General features: G+C 37.0%; 1 protein-coding gene across 2 annotated transcripts; it reads right to left on the bottom strand.

Annotated features, from left to right (window-relative positions):
- Nucleotides 1-94: 94 nt before the first annotated feature.
- On the bottom strand, nucleotides 95-6,847 carry herc5.1 (HECT and RLD domain containing E3 ubiquitin protein ligase 5.1). Of its 2 annotated transcripts, none has more exons than XM_043243187.1 (24): nucleotides 6,485-6,847; nucleotides 6,202-6,313; nucleotides 6,045-6,121; nucleotides 5,739-5,960; nucleotides 5,571-5,662; nucleotides 5,361-5,491; nucleotides 5,137-5,264; nucleotides 4,976-5,046; nucleotides 4,742-4,851; nucleotides 4,493-4,552; nucleotides 4,300-4,405; nucleotides 4,030-4,219; nucleotides 3,790-3,953; nucleotides 3,619-3,693; nucleotides 3,430-3,525; nucleotides 3,259-3,342; nucleotides 3,068-3,169; nucleotides 2,803-2,943; nucleotides 2,530-2,696; nucleotides 2,348-2,408; nucleotides 1,781-1,851; nucleotides 1,419-1,602; nucleotides 1,216-1,318; nucleotides 95-650 (listed from the first exon to the last, which is right to left on the bottom strand). In XM_043243187.1, the coding sequence occupies exons 1-24, from the start codon at nucleotides 6,696-6,698 to the stop codon at nucleotides 439-441; spliced, it is 2,973 nt and encodes a 990-aa protein (XP_043099122.1). In that variant the 5' UTR covers nucleotides 6,699-6,847; the 3' UTR covers nucleotides 95-438. The 2 variants fall into 2 exon arrangements, with proteins under 2 accessions (XP_043099122.1, XP_043099178.1); XM_043243243.1 differs by having other exon boundaries at nucleotides 96-650; nucleotides 6,202-6,338; nucleotides 6,485-6,622.
- Nucleotides 6,848-11,206: the final 4,359 nt, after the last annotated feature.

Raw genomic sequence — 11,206 nt, 5'->3', positions numbered from 1 at the left:
AGGGCGACATTTTGGGGGTGTTCGTTTTCGTCAGTGTGCAAAATATGAGAAAAAAATAAGCAAACAAAAAAAAAAACTAATTATTTTTCTAATGTTTTTATTTTCCTTAATGTTGATTTGAAAATAAATATTAATTATTTTAAATAAAATTAACAAGGTCAAATATAAATACAGTATATTAATAGTAACACACCTTTTTTAAAATTGAGTTCATAAATACAGCACATTACAGAAATCACAGCATTTACAAAATCTTTTTTTTCTCTGGTAGTGGATATAAATGTAAACTTTTTTAAAAAATTTCACATATTAAAGTAGAAACTGATCGTTAACGTTCTTACAACAAGCCCCAATCTCCATTAGAAACAGTCCAGATTAATGCAGAGAAAGATATATGATCATACTTTTAATTTAAGTTACTGTATTCCGGCTTCTGCTTCATTCTTCCCAGAACCCCCTCTTGTGGTTGATGGCTTCAATTACTTTAGCCTTGAGAGTTTCCTTGCTCTCATAAACAGGAAGGTCTAGGATAGCATGGCAGGTGAGGGCCTGCGGTAGATGATCCTGAGTAAAGATGAACAGGGGTCGCACTTTCATCTTCACCGCACTCATACCCAGAATGGGCACTTTCTCGAACCCTGTCAAGAACACTTAAGAAAGGAAGAAAAATAAAGTCAAATCAAAATAGTAAAAGCAGCTAGAGTAGATACAACCACAAAAAAAAAGTGTTTTCTTAAAGGAATATTTTACTCGCCCCAAAGCCATCCTAGGAGTATATGACTTTCTTCTTTTAGATGAATAAAAGTTTAAAAAAAATGCTTCCAAGCTTGGTAATGCTGGTGGATTATTTTGAAGCTCCGTAAAGCGGATATATCTGCGACATAAAGCTAATCAGTACGCCTTCGTGGGGGTATCACATGTCCTCTGAAGCAGAAAAAAAACATCGATCTGCTTCAGAGGACATTTGATGACCCCCAGAAAAAGTATAGGCTAGTTTCACGATGGATATATCCAATGAACGGAGCTTCAAAATAATGGCCACTATCCACCAGCATTACCAAGCTTGAAAGAGCCGGGATAAGTCTTTAAACTCTGACTGTGTTCGTCTGAAAGATGAAGGTCATATACACCTAGGATGGCTTTGGGGTAAATAAAATACGGGGAGTAAAAATGTAACAGAACTAACACAACTGTGCACTTTAATAGTGAACTCACACAGAAAGGCCTTCTTCTCATTTGCTGTCAGTTCATCAAACACCTCCCAGAATGAGACGATGGTTGGATGCTCAGCGTAAAATGGTCTTTCATATGTAGTGTTCTATTGAGTAAAAGAATATATGTAGTCGATATTACTTGTTCGAAATGTCAAGAACATAGTAGTTATGGCATGTCTGTTTGAGATATGTGTTAGCATGGACCTGTTTGAGGATGTCCCAGTCATATTCCTCATTGCCCACCAGCACTCCCCTCAGCTCCTCTGGTTCAAACATCTCTACTATACATCTGCTACATGCTTTGAAGAAGCCTCTCTTGAATTCTTCAAACACTTTCTCCACTGATTTATTCAGTATATAATCCAGGTACTGGTCCACATAGTCTTCTCTGTTGCAGAATAAAAAAATAAATGTTTGCTTACTATGGTTCTAAAATATTATCCTATCTCTAAAAATATGAACAAGCAAAAAGAATAAAATGCTCTAATGGAGGTTATTTTGGAATTCCCCAAAATATATATAAATATATACATACATACATATATACAAAAACAAAAAGTCCCGACCTGTTCGAATTCGTCACCATTTTTCCTGGCTTAGCTGGATCCAGCTCGACTTGTATTCCACCCCATACAATCTTATGTATAAAAAAACACAGAAAAATAATGAAATAAACTAAATTTCACACACAAGTGAATATTGAAGAAATACAGAAGAAATAGAAATAACGGATCTCATTCCTCTGTGCGCACTCGTGTGAAATCTCATGTACGAAGATAATTTTTTTAATTGTTTTAATTTTTTAAATGTGTCTTATTGTGTCTCAATGGGCTTCAGTGTGTGGATTAATCACATTATCACTAACAATAGATGATTCACCAATAACTTTCATTCTATAATATTAGAAATGAACGAAAAAATGCTAAATCGAAAATTTACATCATACACAAAATTTGCACACTCTGGGTGGCCGTAACACGTTAATATTACATTTTATACTTATATATATTAAAGGATTTAAATATATTTCATAAATAAGTAAAAAAGAAGTGAGGATCATCTGCGTGTATGTACAGCTGGTTAGTGATACATTTGGATATGTTTTATGCAAAGTACATGACAATCAAACTAACCGTGTAGTAAATATCCAATTCCTCGACGTCGTCGCTGTAGTCTAAGATGTACTGCAAACTCCTAAAAACAGCACATTTCAGATTCATTAAATAATGTCACTCAGTATGTGATAGATGGCAGCACGTCCATACGTACATTTTATACCAAGAGGATCAAGGTAACATTAATTGTAAACACTCACTTGCCAAGAACTGGATCGAACTCTATCAAGTCTTCAAGAGACGTTTTGACATTGAGAAGTTTCTTGAACAGGGCTAAAGGAAAAGGCAGATGCACTACAGAGTTGTTGTTGAAGGCCAAACCGCACAGAATCCCAAACAGGAAGTACCTCTCCTTCTCCACGCTGAGCTGATCAGATACAAATACATGTGTGAATGATATGTAGCCTGATTTTACTAAACATTGTTACATTTACGTCTTTAGCTTGGCCTAATGAAAAAAGTTTTTGCCTTACCTGTGCTGGGAACCAGCTCAGAGTTTTGCTTTCATTATACATAAACATCCGAGACTCCGGGGCACAAAGCTCTTGAAACACATTGTGAAAAAAGTCCCTCTTGTTGACATCTGTTTTTTTCATATCCTCCGTGTAAAACACCTAGATAACCAGAAGTTATATGGCAGCTTTCAGCTTTGTTTGCATGGTCCTGTCTTGGTTTGAAAATAAAAAGTACACCCTGTATGTTATGAAATCAAAGCCTCACATTGTTCTCTTTCCTTACCGCCAGAAAGAAATCTTGGAGAAAATTCCCAGGGGCCGTTCTCAGCTGAGAGAAACTGTCCTCCAGCAGCGCTGTACGTCTCAGAACCAGCTGAAAACTACCCTGCAATTAAAATATTTCATTCCATGATTAAAAAAAATACATTACCAGGAAATTTCAGGTGGATGTTATTAAGGTCCAAACTAAATTACCTTCCATGCTCTGTTCTTCATATAGCCACATTTGGCCTCCAGGTTAAAGATGCATGGAAGTGATATGAGATTATTTAAGATTGCCTAAAACAAAAGAATTTGCAAGCATCATGTTAGCTGATCTAAAATTTGGATGCATATGATATCATATAGATAAAACCAAATGCTCACATTATAGTAGGCTTGCTGGTTTACCACTGCTTGGATTTGTTCAGTCAAGTTCAACATGATCCAGTTGTTATTTATATCATCGTTGATGGTTTGCAACTGTTGATTTTGGGGGAAAACAAAATTCTATAGAATTTATTGTGTTTTCTGCAAGCTTGAATTGACATTTGAATAGAATTGAATAGTCCTCACAACATCTAGTAGATCATTGATCTCATTAATGATGAAATCACTCTTAGTGATGTTTCTGTTGGACCTGCAGCAGACCTTCACAACAAAGACATGAAACGTATGCATATTTATGCAATTTAAAGGTTACATGTTTATTTCCGTTATATGCATACAAGTATATAATAAAGGCACCTGATAGAGCATCTGAAGGAAATGCACAAATATCGGCAGACGTGTTATGATGTCCCACTTCATATTGGTAGAAGCAATCCTGCCAAACAAATAAGCTGAAGCTTTTTGAAATAACTTCACCAGGCCTTTGAGCAAATCATCAGGGAGTTTGGACCAGTACTTCTCTGAGAATATAACAAAGATACTTGAATACAACAGCGACAACAACACAACAGCTCAAATGTTTTTTTTCATATTTACCCAACACCGCGCGGGAATCAGGATCCAGCTGAAGGATTTTGGAGGCCAGATCTTCAGAGAGTTCAGTTCTTTGTGGCTTCTGAAGACGTCTGATGAGCTCAGGGAGGAGAAGATAAACTCTCAGTGATTCCACACCAGTTGGATTTGGATTCAGAGACGGCAGCAGGTTTTGCTGAACCACCTTCACTATCTGAGGTACAGAGCTATTAACTTCATCTTATTGTTTAAATCGTAAAGAACTATTTTTATAAACATTAGATTCATCATTACCTCTGATATCAAGCTTTCATTCTCTGATAACTTTGCAAAGGACGCTTCAACCAGATCAAAATCCAAACCACAATGATCCTCAGACATCTGATAATGTTCGTCACAACTACAAAAACGCATGACATTTGGATTAAAAGCATGATTTTAGGAACAAAAAGGAGAAATTACTAGACTTTTAGATTTTGGTATTTACCTTGTTTTGAGAAAACTTCCATTCAGAGAGGCAGAGGAAGAAAATACTTGGTTTATGTCTCTGTAAACAAAAAAGATATTAACTACTATACTTAAAATCTCATTGCCACATACTGTATGTCTTTACTAATTTATGCTAAGAAAGTCTAGGCCTATTTTATGGACATATAATTGTATACACAAACTAGGGAGACTTTTGCATGTATATCTCACTGTAAGCACTTTATTTAAAACTCAGTCAAGCACTCACTTCTTTACCACTTTCCATGGTTCACTTCCAGACAGCCATCGGTTGATCATCCTGTCATCTAATGTCAAAATCCCTCTGCTTGGATTTGTTTTGGACTTATTCCCAGGTTCCTACAACACACACACATACACACAAACACAGAAGCAATCACAGTGCAGAAATAATTTATTTGTTAAACAAATAATAATAATAAAAAAAACAAGTTTATTATTAAAACTGTCTGTCATACTGTACCTTGAATAGCAAGGCAGAGGAATGATTCTCCCCAGCAATTAGTTTTTCAACTAAAAAGTCATGATCATATTCTGTGGGTAACAAACACTTAGTTTAAGTTCTAAGCAACACACAAAAAAGCATTAATATGAAAATAACCTGCTAAAAGTTGATTTATATACCAGTTGGCAGATCCACAGGGAAAGGCAAACACTGCTTGATCAATTCTCCGTTTCCCAGCTGCCCTTGCGTCCCACATCCAAATGAGTAGATCAGCTTTGACGATGCGATTAATATGAGTGTATGATGTCTTTATGAAAGGAAGAATCAAAAACCTAATTACTGAGCAGAACTCAGACATCAGACATGATGAAGGTGGCTAATAAAGCTTATGAACAGTCTTCACCTCCCACATGTGACCTGTGACACTTCAGACCCCCAGAGTTCAGCAACCACCCGCGGATGATGTTCATCTCTAAATGAGTTGTGTCCGAGCTGACCAGAACCTCCCGACCCAAACGTGAACACTGTGCCGCCCTGAAACATGAACCATTACACTTTCTGTCCAGTTTGTTGTATGCTAAATATGGATATATAAAATATTACAAAATAACACCTTTGATAAAGTGGCAGTGTGTTCCCCTCCACATGAGATGGACACAGTTTTCTTCCTGTTCAGACTATTTACAACTGTTGGGACGTGTCTGTCTGTGGTGGAAAAACAGTAAACTCATCAGTTTCATACGGTTATTGATTTAGCTTTTACGTGAAGAAACAAGAAGACCTGTAGTGTCTCCGAGGCCCAGCTGTCCAGCAGAGTTCTTTCCCCATCCAAACACGACTCCAGAGAGAGACAACACAAAGCTGTGGTCTCCTCCAGCGCTGATCTGAGCCAGCGGGATCCCACTCAGACTCTGAACATGTTCAGCAGACGAAGAGTCGGGATGATCTTCCCTCAAACCCAGCTGACCGTGAGAGTTCTTACCCCATACAAACACCTGACCCTCTGAAAGAGCAACAGATCTGAACATCTACACTCAAAGCTCGGTTTATTAAAATAGCAGATGTTAGATGGAATAGCTGTAAATACCCTTTGTTAGTGCCAATGAATGATGGTCTCCACAAGCTATCTGAATCACCTGCCTGTTATTCAGACCTTGGAGAGGCCTGCAGAGATGAGAAAACCTGTCAGATAGATGTTATTATCATTTATGGTCATTGACAGTGTTTTGCCTACACAAACATACTTGCACACAGTAGATGTGTCCATAATGAGAACATTTCCCCCATAAGCAAGAAGAACTGCACCATCTCCTCCACAGACAATCAGTCTGATTTTATTCTTTAGCTGTAGTTGCTCTGGAGTAAATAAAATATTTATAGTCTAAACAAATAGACACGTATTTAATTATAATTAATGACATTAATACGTCACAATTTACTTTTAAATATAAACATATACAGGTGATGAAACATAATGACAAATTTCAAATTTATGAACAAAATAAAGTATCATTTGGTGCATCGTACTTAGTTTTCCATCATTGTTGTAGTCTTCACTGCGCAATCTCAGGACCGAGACCTTCCCATCCAGGATAAATCCAAGAAAACTCTTTCCGGCTGACATGTCCTGAAGATTTGTTTTCGGACACACAGATCGTATTCCACATTTTCCGTGTTTGACCTGGTCAGGCTTCACCAGCCCCAAACCCTCTCTGACCTGCGCTCCCCAAAAACACAACATGATGACAGCTGATGCACAAGATGATCAGACTCCTGAAGAGTCTCCCTGCGGTGCATCCGACGAACACAAACTAAATATAAAGAGAAAACGAGAGCGAAACCGATGACTGTTTCGAAAATCGTCGATTTCTTACGAAACGAAAGTAATGTTTTGCTGTCGTTCTTCCGCGTTTGACGGTGAACGCAAGATAATGGGGAAACGAAAGCAGCATCTAAGCAAAACTCCTCCACCGTTTCATTTATTTAATAAAATTACAGTAATGTTAAAAAAACAGTGTATCTCGAGTTAAAAGTAAACAAGTTCTGTAGTTTTCAGGAGAGTCGACTGTTTAACCGATTCGTCCGCTTTTATGGGTGTCTGAGGCGATTTCGCCGAGCTAATAATCTATATCATCATTAATGCAGACATTATTTATATGTATGATCGTAGATTGTAAAAATAATTAAATAAACGAATGTTTCATTTTTAATACAACACATCACAGAAATTACAGAATGTTGAAAAAACTCTTTTAATGGCAAAGGTTAGATACGAACCATAATATTTATGAGTCTGTGGATACAAAACTAGGAGAAATCGAAGTTATATATGTGACTTGAACACAGAAGAACTCCAGCTTCTGCCTCATTCTTCCCAGAACCCCCTCTTGTGGTTGATGGCTTCAATCACATTAGCTTTGAGAGTTTCCTTGCTCTCATAAACAGGAAGATCCAACCGAGCACAGCAGGTGTGGGCCTGTGGTAAACAGTCCTGAGTAGACTTGACTGAACTGTCTTCATCACCGCCCTCATACCCCGACAGGGCACTTTCTCGAACCCTGTCGAGAACACCAGACAAAGGAAAATGGGGAAAGAGTTATTTGACAGCAATGTATAGTAGATGTGTTTTGGCGTACAGTACCAATTCAAGACCTCAAAATCATAAGAGAAAATAAGCAGCTAGAAAAACAAAAAAACATTTTGACGAATGTCGTTTTCAGTATTTTCTAGACGCCATTTAGAAATTACATATTCAGGTCTTCTTCTCATTTGATGGCAGTTCATCAAACACCTTATCAATTAAGTTTTTAATATTATCCTCTTGAGAAAAAGCCTGACCTGTTATAACTGTTGACCATTTTTCCAGGCTCAGCTGGATCCGGTCCAACTCCTGTTTTATCCCATGTGACTTTATGCATAAAGATAAAATTTAAGGAAATTGAGTGTCTTTTTAAAGAAACAATGTCCGTAAAACGTATTTTAGTCTAGTAGCCATTTAATCCATGGATCATGAGATAGCACCGGAAAGATAACACTTACTTGCCAAGAACTGGACTAAGCTCTGTCAAGTCTTCAAGAGATGGTTAGACATTGAGTCTTGAATAAACTTGTTATTTAATAAAATGAGGAGTTTATTAAATGTTTGGTCCTGCAGTTTTCACACCTTGCTTTCTCTGAAACCTTTGACTGGTATTGTGGAGTAAAAAAGCTTATAATGCTTCTTTTGTTGGACAACAGGTTTAAATACGTGAACACGTAGGAAATTACACGTAGGTTAATTAAAATAACGCCTTTGATAAAGTGCAAGTGTGTTCCCCTCCAAATGAGATGGACGCCGTTTTCCTCCGATCAGACTATTTACAACTGTTGGGCCGTGTCTGTCTGCGGTGGAAAAACAGTACATCCGTTACTTCCAATACATCGATACAGGAACCTCAGCAGTTTCAATACAACAAGATAACAAAGACCTGTTGATTACACTTGAATTGCTTATAACTGTTCACATTAGACTATAACAAGCTTCCTCAGTGAAAACACCTGTGTGTCTCCTGTCACTGAAAAATTACAAGCTATAAGGTTGATGAGAGTGAATAATGCGTCAGTCTGTCAACTATGATTAATACTCCCATCTGTATGTGAGTGAGCGGCATTTACAGCTATGCAGAGACACTGGGGATCAAGCCCAGACCCATGCTATCATGAAGCAAGCATTCCAATAATAAATCAACATAATGTCAAATATACTGCTTTAATTTTAAACATGCATTTAATCTAGCTTTGGACCTTATAAGCGACTAATGGTTAATTAATGAGATGAAAAAAAGTTTGTGCATTACAAATGTTTGTGCATTATAAACTTTTCCTATTATTTTGCGTATTGTCCGAGTACAAGCATACCACCATCTTTTTCTTTTCTGGATGCAATACAAATTCACCAGTGTGATTTTGATATAAAACGCACAGATTACATATAAGTAATTATTAAAAGACCTGGAGGAGCTTATTTGTGGGCTGCGTTTGGCAGAAAGACAGAAGGCGGCATGTATTGAGGCCAGCAGAAACAATCCACCGCTTTAACTTTCCCTGGAACCAAATGTGTACATCGATTCATCGGCGATGACTGTTCAGCGTCTATCTGATGTAAGAAATGATACCACAGCAGGTGTGGTCTTGTTTGGAATGATAAGGTCTTCGCTCTTAAGAGAATTATTTGAAAAGCCACGAGAGTAGTAGTTTACAAATGAATACGCCTAGAAGTTGGTTTTCTTTAAATAAAATAGTTCCGGCAGACAAAAGACTTAAACGTTTAGAAAAAACTCTGGAATGCTAACGTGCAAGCTTTCAAAACCATTTGATGGTGAAAACAGGTGTGACTATACGTTCAAGCTCGGACCCAAGCATCACGCTCGGATAGAAAACATGGAAATCAGGAGTTACACTTACGTCTAGTATGGCTGTTTTGAGTTGTGGTTTCTCATGCAAAACCACTTGATGACATTTGCAGTGGTTTTCAGACCAAAGTGTCAAAATGATGACACCAGTATTATATTGGCACGCTGCGTTCCGATAAACATCATCTGCTCCTGAAAAACACTCACTCCTAGAAGAAAAATAGACACATGCAGCCATAAAAGCATTGTTGGCTGTTACAGTTGTCGCTGTTACATGCAATTATATGTGGCTTTAGTGTTTTGCACTTGATTAGTTCTTACAGTTATGTCATGGAAGAACCATTTTTCATTTCCTCAAAGAATCTTTCAATAAATGGTGCTTATAATAACATTTTAATCATTTGAAAAAAAAAAAAATTACTATAAAAGCCTTTTCTGTAATACAATAGATGCCAATAAAGAAGCTTTATTTTAAAGAGCGTCTTAACCGATTTGCTGCTTTTCTTATATAATTTATTTTTGGTGGGTTCATGAGCATTTTATCATCATAACAGTGACTAGTTCTCTTTAATATTTACCTGTAAACATGTTTGTGCAATATTAGTTCTAAGTGTTCAAAAGTAGTAAGGAAAGCTTCACATTTTTCAAAAATGGAAAAACACGACAAGTTGAAGCCGAGTGAATGATGAGTGTTTCATGTTTTATGTTCATCTCTGATTTCATCTCTTTTGAGTGAAATTGTGGAGACCTCTGGTCAGGGATGGTACTTTGCCTTAACTTGAGCGTTTCTAAGAAATTTCAACCCCGTGGCTAAGGGAGATTTTGGTTTTTTAAATATTGCTTGTCATTCCTTTACAGTAAATCATGTACTGTACAACAAGTTGGCAAAAAAGAGAGTCAAGCCGTTAAGCATTAAGAAAAAAACACAGCAAAAGCAAAATAAAAAAAAAACCATAATTTTAACATAACACTGACGCTTTTACTGTGTAGAAGTTTGAAGAATTTTTGATTGAAGTTTCCAATATATCTCGCTTGCTTAGACCTCTGGGCATTGAGGACAACTGACATTTTTACTTGTCTGTAAGACATGTTCGAACACAGGCATCCAGCGCAAAAAACAAAGCCATACATGGAAAACCATTTCGTGATTTTGAAGTCATTCTAAAAAATGGATTAGATTACTGTTGATAATAGGTATTTCTGTTCATAGGAAAAATGCAGGGTCAGTAGCTATACGATATCTAAAGCTCATGTTTTTCCATTAATATGGACTAATATTATACAAGTTTCATATAATGCAGCCAAAGAAAAACACCTCGAATACTCAAGTCAACAGTTATGTGCTTTTTTTTTACATTAAATAGGTCCTTGAGAGTGAGCCGTTTTCTTTTGGTTAAGACATAGAGTAATGATAAAATACATACTTTACATGTTCATAATAATGTATGGCAAGTAAGATGATGAAGTGACTCCAGAGTGACTCACACCTTCACACCTGTTCAAAAATCCCAAAATACCCAGAAAGGATGATCACCATGAGCTAGACGAATATACCTAATGGTCAACATTGTCTCAAGCGTCAAAATCTAATTTTAGCCACGTCATCTTTATTCCAGCAGTGCAAATGGTCACGATTACATCCAAGCATTTGGACGCTGAGTGAGGAATTTGAAGGGACTTCATGATTTTCCTATCGCAAGAGATAATTCCCATGACTCCAATACATGCATCTAACAGAATGCAATGGAGACATGACTTATCATCATGACCTACAGAACGGGTTGCCATCTATCCCCAAGCCATCATAATTCCACTTAAAGAACGTACTCCCAGGCGTAATGATTTCTGTTCCTTGTTT

This window comes from Puntigrus tetrazona, chromosome 1, assembly GCF_018831695.1.
Source record: "Puntigrus tetrazona isolate hp1 chromosome 1, ASM1883169v1, whole genome shotgun sequence".
NCBI classification, from domain to species: domain Eukaryota; kingdom Metazoa; phylum Chordata; class Actinopteri; order Cypriniformes; family Cyprinidae; genus Puntigrus; species Puntigrus tetrazona.
This window is presented reverse-complemented; position numbering and strand designations above follow the sequence as displayed.